The sequence below is a fragment of the Mugil cephalus genome, chromosome 11, assembly GCF_022458985.1.
Source record: "Mugil cephalus isolate CIBA_MC_2020 chromosome 11, CIBA_Mcephalus_1.1, whole genome shotgun sequence".
In the NCBI taxonomy this organism is placed as follows: domain Eukaryota; kingdom Metazoa; phylum Chordata; class Actinopteri; order Mugiliformes; family Mugilidae; genus Mugil; species Mugil cephalus.
Window position 1 is genome coordinate 3,220,856 of NC_061780.1, and position 14,242 is coordinate 3,235,097.

At 42.0% G+C, this 14,242-nt stretch overlaps 1 protein-coding gene across 1 annotated transcript in view; it reads right to left on the reverse strand.

Annotated features, from left to right (window-relative positions):
* Positions 1–13,909, reverse strand: part of si:dkey-22o22.2 (neural-cadherin) — a 123,818-nt gene extending 109,909 nt beyond the window's left edge. Inside the window, exon 1 of the mRNA XM_047599884.1 lies at positions 12,456–13,909. Coding sequence (XP_047455840.1) covers positions 12,456–13,416 — 961 coding nt within the window. The 5' untranslated portion in view covers positions 13,417–13,909. The remainder of the gene's footprint in view (positions 1–12,455) is intronic.
* Between the last annotated feature and the right edge of the window lie 333 nt (positions 13,910–14,242).

Here is a 14,242-nt window from a genome sequence, read left to right on the forward strand (position 1 = left end):
TGACAAGTGGCATCAATAAGTCAGAAGGCATGTAGATAGAAATGTCCTCACACCTTCAGTACATCAGTGTTCAGCAGGGAGTGTGTGTGCGTGTGTGTGTGCATAGTTTTGCTTCATTTGTGTCTCACAAATTTCTGTCTCTCTGTGTATATTATTCATAGTTAATACTAACCTCAGTGCATGTGTGTGTAGATACAAGAGTGAAATCACACTTATTTTATGAAGATATTACTATCACTCAGTACCATACGTTCATTAACCTACATTTAAAACATTCATGATGTCCCTTATGTTTGTACAGTGTATATTAAAAGTCATTTATAGGGTCAGTACCTTCTTCTACGCTGTGGTGTGCTGGGGGAGGCAGTGCTAAGAAGAAGGACACATGATTTCCATGTTATTGACACCAAAATGAAGATAATACATTAATTTACAATTTAATCGTCAACTATATATCTTAAAGATAATTAATAATTTACAGGAAATTCACAAGTAGCTAAGCTAGCTAAGCTTTAGCAGAAGTTTAGTTTTAAGCTCGGCTTCAAATGTTTTCAGATTAGATCAGGGTTGGATCAGGATGATCTAAAAGTGTTTTGCTATTTATATTAGTGCATATATATTCATAAAAGTCATATTTCTAATCAATATCATTCAGAGATCAGTCAACAAATTGTTGAGACTCATATAAAATGCCACCGAGGTAAACGTCAACCATACAGGACAACCTGTCAACCATGAGAAATAAAAACACAAATAAAACAGAGACAAAAGAACATGCTCACTGCACACACATGGACACATACACGAGTCAGCTAGGTGTTAACAGACATTTGTGGCTGGACTGGTTAGCGCGGTGACACACACACACACGTAGCGTGGCGGACCCTCGGGGTGTGTGAGAGCGAGCGGCGGCCGTCCTGTCAGAGCTGATTTGAGGCCACAGTGTCGCGAACACAAACCTGCTTCATATTAGATTACCAGTCCAGCTCTGAAGAGGTGTGTGCTGTGTGTTTCTGCTGTGTGTGTGTGTGTAAATGTGCGTGAGGAGATGGACATCTACACTTTTGTCGCCGTCCCTGAAGTGCCATGTGACTCCCAAACAAAGTTTAGTGCTCCATTGTTAGTGCAGTGTGCGTGTGTGGAGCTCAGGTTGATTGTCATATTATATCTACCTCTGAGGCCGTGTTTTCACATGGAGGACTTTCACTTGTCAGGCCAGTGGGTCATGCATGGATGTGTGCATCTTGTGCTTCTATCTCTGTGAGGACCACTTTAGTCTCTATACTGTGGACGTTTTAGGGGGAGCGTTTCGTTAAAGTGGGGCAGTTTGGTATCTGTTAAAGGTGAATTCATTAAAACACTGAAGGGTTTGAAATCTTCTTGTCTTGATTTTGGCTTTTCTCAGATCTTTTGTCTACTCTCTCAGAGGTAGATATACGCTCGCATATTCATTGTAGGCACAGAGTGACTTTTGACATTTTAAACCAAATATTCAGATTCATTTTCAGAACAGCTTCTCAACCCTTTGTTTTTTTGTTTTTTTTTAATCTCTCTTGTGTTCTTCCAGAGTTGATCATTTGTGATTTTCAACTCCAAGTGAAAGCATTTAATTTTATTTTGGCCCTTACACAAAATAAGATAATTGGAAGATACTGGTGTTTGAATGTCAGAACACCATTACTGGTCAGCCAGGTTACAACACAGTAATCAAACTGACTTCAAAGCAATGCTGAAGGAAAGGGACTGCCATGATGCCTACGCCTCCGCTTAGATAACCCTGTCTCCTAGAAATTACATTAATATATTACTAAATTGTTTCCCAATTAAGTCTGGGTTAAGGGTTCAGAGATTTATTTTTTTATAAATTAAAGATGAGATTCATTAAAAATGTTCATGTGAGCTGGCACGCGGTTGTTGGGGTGGATGGTGGGTGTACAAATATATTCACATTTATTATAAAAACTCAACAGACGTGATTCTCAGTGTGAGTGCATGTGCTTATTTTACATTAAATTACAGCATGTGCCTGTATAAATATGTGTCCATGTGTTGCAGGAGGCATATGGGTCAGGTACCCGGGGACCGCTGTGAGACAGCTGGCAGTGTGTGTGTGTGTGCATGTGTCTGTATGTGTATGTGTGTGTGTGTGTGTGTGTGTGTGTGTGTGTGTGTGGCAGATGGACTGGTCAGACTGGGACATCAGAGGGTGTGCGGACACTGAAGAAGAGGTTTCTGCTGTGAGCACCATGATGGATGTAATGACACTGTAGCTCCCTGAAATCAGCGGTTCAGGTGTAGCTGAGATATTTCATTTATTAATGTTTGTGCTGACATTTTATGAATGAAAAGATCTCATTCGTACCAAAGCAAATGCTATCAGATTCATCACCTACTCCAAGTCACTAGTTTAAAATGAGAAGCCTCGATTGAAAAAGTGTAAAGCATTTTAAAATACCACCACTTCAATGAGATAAGACTTTCATTTATTCCACAGAAACTGGTATAGAAGTCACCTCTAGGAGCTCATTCGTGCCCAACAAGAACAACGTTGTTTAGGGTTTTAATAAACACAAAGCATCTAAGCTTCCATTATTTTCTCCCAGTCACACGTGCTTCCATGAAATAACTGATCATTGATTTGTGATGTAATAATTCATATGTAATTTTAAAATGTGTCTACATGTCTCCTTTTATTTCTTTTATGGTATTCAATACAGCTTTTTTTTTTAAATTTAAATAAAAATTTATCCCACAGGAAAAAGCCATTTTCAGATACCCTGGTTTTAGAAATTAAAATCCCATTAATCTGTAGACGTTAAAACACTTCTCTGACTTCAACCAGTACGAAGCTTTCCAACCATATGTCCAACTGTGTCACACACAACCTAATTCTTCGAGTGCAGTCGGGTTTGTGTGAATGAAGTCCCTATAAGTCCCAAGACACATTTCAGTCCAAAAACTCAGTGAGCCTAATTATATTATATATATGTTATACTTAAAAAATAATCAAATTGTGGTGAAGTCTCCTGTTCCATCTCCATGTAAACAGACCTCTGCCAAATGTCTAGATGACACATTCAATAAAAATTCCTGATTGTAAATCCAAAAGTTTGTTTGCTAAACATTTCAATTATCAATATAATAAAGAGAAGAGAAGGTGGCCAGACATTAAATGTTAAAGGTGCTGGGAGGAGAGCTGGGCGGTGGGAGCGGTGGGGACGGAGGATGGAGGGAGGGAGGATGACAGGAAGTTCACTGCAAATCTTGCGTAGACCAGCAGAAAAATATTGCTTTTACTGCTGGAAACGAAGCCGCTTCCTGAAAATGTTGAATGTCCCCAATATCTTCTCTCCCACAGCTTAGCGAGAGGTGATAAGCAGCAAGTGAGATTTGTGTGTGTGCTCACACACAGGCGAAACCATAATGAAAGCCCTTCTTCTTCTTCTTCTTCTTCTTAAAGTGCCCTCGCCGAACTGCTGCTGTTGCACTGCATCCTCTGGACGGACTGTTTGTCTTTATGATGGGAGTTCGTTCCAGGCTTTTCTCAAGAGGATAACTATTCAGTTTGACAGTATAACTTCTTGATTTCATGTTCAGAAATTGTTCCTTTGTTTTACATATGTATTATTATCACATTATTATCATATTTATCACTTCGGCAGATGGTATTCACGTACATGCAAAGTAGTTTCGTTAGGAATTAGGAAACTCAAGGAAGAACGCTGGTGTCTCTTCAGAGATGGGCAGACATAAAAACATGTGTTGACTTTCTATGTATAAGTTGATAGAAAGTCATCTTTAGGTTCCTAAAGCTCCAGAGAAAGTTTTCTGTAGCCCAGGGAGAAGACGGTGGCGGTATTCTGGAGGACAGGGATCACCATTTCTCTCCTGACTCTTGCCCCTGATCCCCCTGAAGAGACAAGTTCAGAGCTGATAAGCAGCAGAGCGAAGAGTTTTAATCGGCACCGTGACCTTGGCTCGAAGCGAAGGAAGAGGGAGCCAAGAGCGTCGCTTCATCTCTCTGCCTATCCTTTCACCCGACAGACGAACAGTCTCCCCTGGGGTCCACCGCGAGGGGTGAGAGGAATGAGAGCCCAGGGGAGAAGAGGCGGACAAAGAGAGAGCAAGGAGTGTCATGGTGAAGATTGATGGACAGGCCCGGACTCTGGAGACGTCACGGTTTTTAACATGATTCTCCACGCTGCAGGGATCAGTAAAGGTCATAAACTTACTACTGGATAAAACTGACACATCACTGCTCTTAGAAGGATACAGCTCATCTTTATTCTCAAAAGTTTCTCTTGGTACTTTGAGTGTCCTCTGTCATCCTCTTCCTCTGTCATCCAAAGGGTAGAAATTAGATTCTTTGATCTTGTCTTTGGTCTGTCAAACTTACATCTGCTTTTTGTTCAAAGTTGCTTTGGTAAAAAATATTTAGCACCCAGCTGAAGCGGGCTCAGAACAGAGTGATCACACCAGTCAAACAAACTGTTGAGCTGAGGAACAATATGGCTCACCTACTCTAAACCTGCAGCTGTTATTTGTGTAAGATAGCATTACATCATTTTCTATTATTTACCCGAATCTTCATTCAGGCATCTGTGCAATGCTAACCTGTTCTTTTCACGGCTTGGGAGAATTAAGTAAAACTGGCAGTAGAACATTATGTAACCCCCATGCAGATTTACAGTTGATGCCACTAAACTTTGCAGCAACAGCTGTGATTGATCTGTGAAGCATTTCCTTGTTTGTGTCTCTCAATGGCAGGACGAGCACAAAAAAAAAAAATCTCCCTCCTTCTGCTTCCCAGACACCATCTACTCAAGTGTCTTCAGTGCACAGATTCCATTAAAAGTGTTCAATATTTATTAACTTCTTCTCTGACATTAGCTGCTGAGTTGTAGATGGAGAAACTATGCGATTACAATTACAAACGATGACGATACACCAACGTATAAAGTATAAATGCGCTCATCGGCATAGTCCTCTACACCGCATGAGACCCCACTAAGGGAGCATCAAATAAGCATTAATCTGAAGTTCTGATTTGAAGTTCAGAGTCTGATCTATGACACTATACCCACATACTGGGTGTGAATTAGGCTGCAGCAAGCTTTATTTGTACTACTGACTTTAAACGAGTGAGAAAAGATGGAGGTGACTGAGTCTTACAAAGTGGTGGGTTCATGCTCAACAATCTCCACAGTTCACCAGTCACAGTATTGTCTTCATAACGTTTGAGCCTCCACATATGAACTGAACCTACGTATGAAAATACTAGAGCACCTTTTAAATTTAACACACAATCTGAATCTGCACTAATGCTGCAACAAAGTCCAGATGAGAGGACACAGTTTTATTAATCTCCACATTAGTCTTAGCTTTGCACCACGTTTCAGTCAGCTTTTCTGCTCACAGTCTAAGCATTACCTCATTAGCCACAAAGTGGAGTTAAAGCCAACATTGTTCTCCGTCCAAATTGCAATTGTTGGATGACTTCAAAAACCAGCAACCCCTACACCTTCCCTGTTCCAGACAAGTACCATCCATGTTCCAAGTTCCATTTTATTTAATCATGCAGGGACTGGCCAACTGTGTGGAGGTGAAAGAGGAATCTACTGCATCTGCTGCATGTTTCCGTGAAACATACTACGACTACTCAAGGTAAATATTAAATAAAGCTCTCTACAATTTGATTGATCTCTGATTGACAGCAGTCATGTAGAAAACCTCATCACTGAACTGCTACAAATGCCTGAACCTTGAGCAAAATTTGTGAGATGCCAGAAAACCAACTGGTCATTGATTATTTAGAGAGCATGATCTCAAACATCCTATTAGTATATGGCCTGACTCATGACCTCCATCCATCCATCCATTCATTCATCCATCCATCCATCCATTAATCCCTCAGCTGGAAGAGAACAGCAGTGGTGCGATGGAAGACAATTAGTGAGGACATGTCAACACACACATAAACAAACACAATGATGTGTAACCACCCTGAAGGCAACTGTGCGTGTGAGTTTGCATTGGCAGAGAGGGTTAACATGCATAAAGCAGATGTGCGACATCTCACACATGCATGTTAACGACAGATGCACACAGCTGATGTCATTTGTATGTTTTTGTGCTCTTGCTCAGACGTGTGCGTGCGTTAGTTGATCAGACCACGTAAACAGAGCTGTTCAATTACTGGAGGAGAAGTGAAGTCTGAGTGATGATTAGTCATCCTTTTCCCTCCATTTTTCCCATTTCAGTCCATCCCACAGTCAGTTTGGATTTTCAGGGCGTGTCGGTGCAGGACAGCGAGAAGAACAGCTCGACTAAAGCAGACAGAAAAGACTCCTGTTCACTTCTCTTATATAATCCATGTTCACACACTGAACTGAGCAAATCCTGTCATTATTACTGTGTTAAAGTCTTAGATATTTTTAAGACGAAATATCCGTGTGCTTAAAAATATCCAGCTTCCATCCCAGCCCTATTTAGCCAGACTAGGTCCCCAAACTGCACACCAACATCAGTAAAAGCTGTCATGACTTTTTCCACAGTAAAATGACCAACACATCCGACTAAAGAAAGAATCACAGTACAATGACACAAGGGATTAAAGAATGTTCATGCAACTGGTGCAACAGGTCATACAGAGGAATCTGCATTTCAGTGAAAAGGGGTTATCAATTAATATTTTTGTCATATGGACAAGAAATGCAAGAAAAGAAGGTTAATTCTTCTGCCAGACTCCCTGTGCATCTGCACCCCACTCTTTCAAATGAGTACCCTATGAGGTTGTGTAATGAGGGTCAGGGGTGGAGAGGTTAAAGGTCAGAAACAGAGCTGCAGAAGAGAAACGGGGAGCCGGGGGGATAACTGGAAATTGAAGAGAGATGGAAAAAGCGTGCGGCCTTTGGCATGCCATCACACACACACACACTCGCCCACATTAAATCTCCTGTGATACCCTGAGTGGAGCAAAGCGGTGATCAAGCCTGCAGCCTGTGTGTGTCCTCAGTTAACTCAGATTAAGGCTTCTCAAGATCTGAAGCTTGGCTCTGTGTGAGTGTGTTTGAGAGACAGGGTAAGGTTGCATATGTATTTAAGCTTGAAATAAGTCTTATAGGGTGTAGAAAATCTTTTGTCAACACAGGACACAAAAACTGTGTGTACTGAGAGGTACTGTGGGTCGCTGAATATGAGACACATCACTATTCAGACATTTAGACTACTAAACCCCTGGCTACGTAAGCCCTGACTATTTTCATTATTGATTCATCTACTTATTACTTTAACAGTTCATTTTTAAAATGTTTTGCTTCTAAAGTATCATGTATGTTTCAATGTGTGTTTCTTATGATGAAGATAATAATGAAGCATCATGATGTGTGCAGAAAAGAGCAAACATGAATCTGGTCACACCATGAAAGAATTACTGGCTAGAAAATAATTCTGTTGCAACAAACCTTGACTGCACTGAGTGACGGCTTAGTGTTATAGGTTCAGTGTCAATCTCAGTATCAATCACGTACAGTCACAAATTAAATACACAATAAATGAATGAAAATAAAATAAAATGCAACATGTTAATTGGTGCAGACTTGTTGCTAACTCTTTTTTTTTTGGACTGAATAGAGTAGGTGGTAAGTATTTTAAGTATTGCAAAATGAGTGCTTGCTTTGCACTGAATGAACTGTTTAAAATGTACATTTAAGAATGAAAAAAAGTCCATACTGTATGCATGTGGTGTTTCATGTGTTATGTACCGTTGCATTGGTGTGAGTGTCTAGATGACCTTGTCCTACTTGATGATTGGTGAGCACATTGCCTGAGGGTAGAGCTGATTGGCTGTCAATAAGCTATTAGGACAACAGGGAGAAACAGAAACAATGAGGGGAGAGGGAGATGATGGAAAGCTTTAAAGGTGGAATGAGGATGGAGAGAAAGGACAGGAAAAGAAGATAAAGTGTGAAAGAGTTCCTTTAGCTTCCCCAAGAGGTTGCCATTTTTAATACGAGGATGCATTCATTAGATATTTACTTAAGTGAACAGGTTATAGGAATTTAATTGGAAATGTGAAAGGGGCAGTGGCTGTCAGACAAAGCACAACATGTACCATCTTTTGAGTCATGGTGCAATTTACACCTATTAGGAATGACAGGTTTCCCAGAGACAAAAGGGAACGTCTAAAGGACGCAGGACTATAGCATAGGGTTGGGAAAGAAAGTTATGAATGTAACCAAGGTTCTGTGAATGTATAGATTGTGGCAGTCAAAAGACTCAGACACTGCAAAAAAAAAAAAAATAAACTCTGCATTCAGTCAATCAGTTATGGGCAACTGGACTTGTTGTCTTATTAAACACCTTCTGAATTACCATGACCTGGATGACTGAGAACCTTCACAGACAATAAATCTGGACATTTTAGCTTTAAATGACACTATTCTGAAGCTATTTTAAAATTTAGAGAGCTTTAGATGCACAGTTTTCCTTCTGTCATTAAACAAAACTAAGCATATAAGCACATGCTGGATTAACATTCATTATCAGAAGATCTCTCTTGAGGAATCATTTATAATGGCTCTCAACACTGAAGTTCACACATATAAAGTGATCCGGTCATCAGTCATCGCTATAGAGTCGTCAGTTGACAGGTAGCAGGCATTTTATGCTCAGGTTGCCACGTAATCTCCTTGTAATATTTTCTACTCCAAATGTTTTCATCTTAAACAAGCAGCACACACATATATTGCTACTCTGTGAACGGAGCTAGTTCTTCTTCCTGTTCAGTACATTGCCATCGATTTGCCGAAGATTTTTTATGCCTGTCAACACTCCTACAACTCCCCAAATTTCAACAAAATCCCATGCTCTCTTACCCCCACATTGGGGCGTCACTTCCTGTGTGTATGCAATTTGCAGGTAAGAATGCTGACCTGCTAATTAATGCTAGCACAGCTTAGCCCGAATGCTGAGTGAATGGTTTATTGTCAAATGTACAAAGCTTCAGTATTAATGCAATTCAAAACCGCTAAATGCGATGGTACATTATTTATGTGTGTGTTGCTGCTATGTTGCCTTTTAAAAAGGTTATTCTGGGGAGCTTCAGCGTGTGGTCGCAATAATTTATCCTGCAGCACTTTAAACACTTTAAACACACATACGTAGACGCATACTCTCACACGCGCACACAAACAAACAAAATACCAACAAATAAACCCGCATATCGAGACTACTGCGATGTATGTGTGAATGTATGTGACACTGACAAACACACAATCACTGTGAAGCTCAGCAGCCTTGAGGACACACAGTCCCATAGTGGTGTCTCAAAACCACACACATGCACACAAACATGTGGCGCTGTGGCAGGTTGCTTCAGGCCTCAGGCTAAATCCAGAAATAAAGACAATAGAATAAACAGGAGGGGAAAAAAACTGTGTGTGTGTTTGTCACCTCAGGGCTGCCAAGCACAGACAAACTGTAGGAAAGCCTGACAGACCAAGACCATGTTTGTGTAATAATGTGTATGTGTGTGTTTGTGTATTACATACAAACACACTTTAGCTGAAACAATTAATAACAGTTAACAACAGTCGAGCTGCGGTTTAATGAGGGAACAGGCCCATCGGTGTGCAGGCAGTTACATTAATTGCAGCCAACAGGAACGATTTTCTCATTTAAATATGCAAATAAACAAATTTATGACAGTTAATGAGAGAGTTAAAAAAATAAAGTTCTGTGCTCTGTGAAGTTTGTCTTAGTCACGGAGATCAGTGTCAATTTGTTTTTCATAGCTCTGTTTACAACGCACAGTGTTTCATGCTTTGCCTTGTTTGTCCTGGTTTTGATAGCACCGTGTTGTAACTGAATCCTGTGTCCCAATTTGCTCATTGAACGTAAATCCAGTGGAATCCTATAGTGCAGCGAACAGTGAATATTTGCACGAAGAGGGTAAATGTGCAGTTTCTACAGGGCACATGGACAGAATTGGAATCTGGAGGAAGTTACTCCAGACGAATACCGTGGCCTCCACACATAAACAAGAGGACAAACAATAATGTGTGTGTGTGTGCTTCCTGTACATTTATTAAAAGTCAAGGATAAAGCAGAGCGACTTGGTAGAGCCGCTGCCGTCTGCAGTGATGGACGGCCTGCTGACGAGAGGGACCTGCTTGTGTGTGTTTTGTAGATGATGTAGATATCTGTGTGTACTGTGAGGGTAGTGAGTCTATCATGCACATGGTGTGAGAATGTGCATGCTCGGAAAATGCAAGGGATCATTTATGTTGTTACAGTTTAAAAAGTAATATTGGATCATTTTAGTTTTGTGGGTTTTAATCTTGATTGAGATGGATAAACAGAGAAGGACGCGGCTGAAAGCATAACCTGTTGATTGAGATCTACCTCAGACTTCAGACTGTTGAGAGTACGCGGGGAGCATCTGCAATTTGCTTCCTCCATTAGACGACGGCTGCTGCCCAGACCTCGTTCTCACGCATCAAAATCACAACCACAGTCGACGAAAGGCAGGCTGCCTCAATCAACTGGCCAGTTTACAGCAAGCTCAGTGCCGTGTCGTCTAAATCACCCACTCTTTCTCTGCAGCTAAAACCAGAGCCAACCTGAGCTTTTCAGTCTGTTTTAACACAAACAATGCTTCCTGTCCGAGGCTCTGGCTCTGTTTCAGCGCATGTGTTCAGACCTGGGAGACTTCCAGGTGGGCAAACACAAGTAATTTCTGCAAATAAACACCCGAGATGCAGTGCGGACCGACTGATTAGCCAGATCTTACCAGAACACCGAGGTGCCACCACCATCGTCCAGATGTGAAGAGTTTAGGCTCTTGGTTAAACATTTACTTTGGGGGGGGAGGTTGTTGCAACAGCATCTGGATGTCGTTTCATCCTGTCAAACATATCTGAGGTGCAAGACACTGCTAATACGTTAACCAGCAGACCTGCTGGAATACTGTTTTCAAACATGCAGAATGTTGGAGTTTGTTCAAGAGCACTAACAGCATTAGAGGGGGTGAGGCTCAGTTGATTTTAGCTGGCTAGATTGTGATTTACATCCAAAAATACAACACAAATACTGTACACTCCTCATTCTCCTTTAGTGGTGTCGAACATTTTTCTTCATTATTTAATTTTGGGAAAAATATAATCAAACACTGTAATATTCCATTGATCAGTTACCATGACAGAGTTCACTTCACGTCTATTCACCTATTCTATTCATGTTAAAAGCAATTATGTAGTAGTAGTAGTGGGAAAGAAATATAAGCCTTTAATAATCAGAAAATAGAAATTGGTGCAGGATTAAGAAGCCTTTGCACTGAATGTAGCATGCTCTTAAACGCTTTCCTTTAAGCTTGACATAGATTGAGCTTTTCTTAAACTCCAACAATGAACGACTAGAGTGAGCAGCTGTGCTGTTTGGAGGTCTGGTGCCATCCCTGAACCTGATAATTACATTTAGACATAACATCAACCCGGCCTTCATCACAGAGGCGGCAAATAAATCAAAAATGTTCTTCCGTCATTGTCATTTAGTTTGAGTGACCTTTATCGATTCAAGCGAGAGACTGCAGAGTCAGCAGAGCAAAACAAATTCCGCGAAACTGTTTAACTAATTTCAGTTTCAGGCCTTTTAATGAAGCACCCAATAGACATGTGTGTTAGCTGTATTTTGAAAGTAAAATCTGTTGGTGCAGTATGTGTTTACTATGCCTCACCTCCCTCCCACAGTAAGCACTGTCAATTCTGCTTGTCCTTTAACAACCTGCTGGCAACACACAGCGTCGGTCTGTCTGTCTCTCTCACAAACACACACACACACACACACACACACGCTTGGCAGTGTTGTGTAGAATGTTGTAAGGAATGAATGAAAGAGTGAAAAGTAGCCAACGGTTGAGGTCGATTCAAACTCCGTTGGAAAAAAGCCAACAGGCACACACACACAGCTCAATGAATGAGCATCACTCAGTCCTCACAGGGAATATCTGTAATAAACCTTAGAGCGAAGTCACTGCTGCAGCTGTTAGAAAATCACAAGACGTAACACAGAGGGTCACAACACTGTTTCTATGTATTGTTGAGGCCTTAATGATCTTAAATTTAGTTTCTGACCTTTGACACAGGCAGTAAAAAGCTGGCCATATTTCCTAACAATAGCCTATCCGGGTGCATCAGCAAGAAAACTCTATATCTGACTTTTGAGAACCAAAGTGTTTCCTTCTGTTTTGTCTTAAGCACAGCAAGTTACAGGACACAATTAAACCTTAGACAAATAAACATCCAAGTGAAACAATTAAACGTGTCAATTTCATGAGTAAATGCACTAGAGTAAACACGATGCAGCAGCAGCGAACACGTTCAAACCTCTGTCACATATTTAAAATAAACCTAGTTTATTTCCACATGACGCACACAAAAAAAATAATAATTTCTTACCTCGGAGGTTCTGGATCTTCACCATCACCTCGGCGGGTTCTCTCAAGCTGCGTGCCAAGTACAAACGCCCCGAGTCACGCTCAATCTGGACCGGCGAGTCGGCCTCGGATATGACCTCGAACCACCGTTGATCGAATCTCTGGTCAGGTAACGTGAACACCAAGTCTCCGACTCTGACATGGTCCGGGACGGTCACTGTGTAGGTCAGCTCCTCGGACAGAGCGCGGGGCCTCCGCCGAGCTCTCCGGCGGACGTGGATGTGAAGGAACACCGGCTCACTTATCAACGCTACACCTCCACCGTCCTTCGCGTAAAGGCGCAGAGTCGCCTGGCTGACCCCCATAAGGGATCCGACTAGCCTCACCTGCCCGGTTTGTGGAATCACGTGGAACAGGTAAGACTCCGGTGACGCGTAAAAGGTGACTCGTCCATTCCTCTCAGCATCGCCGTCTTTTGCATCAAAGCGCGCCAGTTCGGTCCCAAGCGGCGTTAACTCGTCTAACTCAACTGTCTTGTTCCCGCTGGTAAATCGGGGGATGTTGTCGTTCCTGTCAGACACCTCAACTTGAACCACGACTGGTCTCCTCAGACAAAGTGGCGACAGCTCCACCATCAACTCGTACATAGCTATAAACTCCCGGTCCAGGATTTTTGTGGAGACCAGGCGCAGGTGCCGCCGGTAGTCCCGGTGTCCACGGTGAAAAACGAGCCTAAAATCCGATGCGTAATCCCCCTTCAGACTTGCACTTTGCTCCGCACCAGGGCAGTCTGCGCCACCGACCAAAATCACCACCCCGTCCACTGGCGTACCAGCTGGCGAGTTCTCAGCTATTTGTCCGAAGAAGCGCGCTGGATGCCCGGGCTGCGTGAACAGACATACCGGTGAGGCATGAAGCAGCAGCGGGAGCAGGTGGAAGAGGAGGTTGTGCAGGCGAACCGGTCCGGTTACAGCTTTGGTCATGTTTCCATCAAACCAGTTTCACTTGCAGAAGACAGCAAAGTGTCAGTTAGAGCCCCAAGACGGGTCTGTTCCTTAAACTGGTCCAATTCAGAATTGATTTACGCGTAAAAATGAGACTTCTTTCCAAGAAAGGGAATTCACTGAATCAGAAATAAAATCATCAACGTTTATTAGTATTTCCCATGAAATATAAAGTTCCGAATCAGTATTGACGAGTGAATAAGAGCACAAACTTGATCCAATGCGCGAAATGAAAATATGTGCTCCAGTTAATTAATATTTCACTCAAAACTGACTTTTACGCACGAATGAAATATTACGATTTTTTCTTTTCTGCTGTTCCTGAGGAAAACAACAATAATAATAGATGTTGCCGTAAAAAGTAGTATTCAGATTATATCTGTCTCTACTCCGTTCTAATATTCTCCCTCACAGATGCTGCTGCTGAGGCACCAAGTTTCTCCAGAGTGTCCGGAGAGTCTCCACCGGAGGATGGATCAGACTAACAGGCACTGAGACATCCATGTGGCTCAGTTGGCACCGCCCACCGACCCGGAGGAGGGAAACCAATCACGCTACAGGAGCTGGACTGAGTGGCAGGCCAAAGGACCCGCCCACTGACTGACTGAGGAGCTCGTGGAAAGAGAGAAGGGCAGAGACATAAAGAAGGTTTTTTTGTGTAACACACCACTTCCCATCATTGCCCTGGACAAATCTCTATCATTTACTCACATACACAGGTATGAGGTCACGCAGTCCATAGTCATCACAGACTGAGATGCTAAACATTGCTTTCACAATAAAACAAGATGAATACACAGGGTGT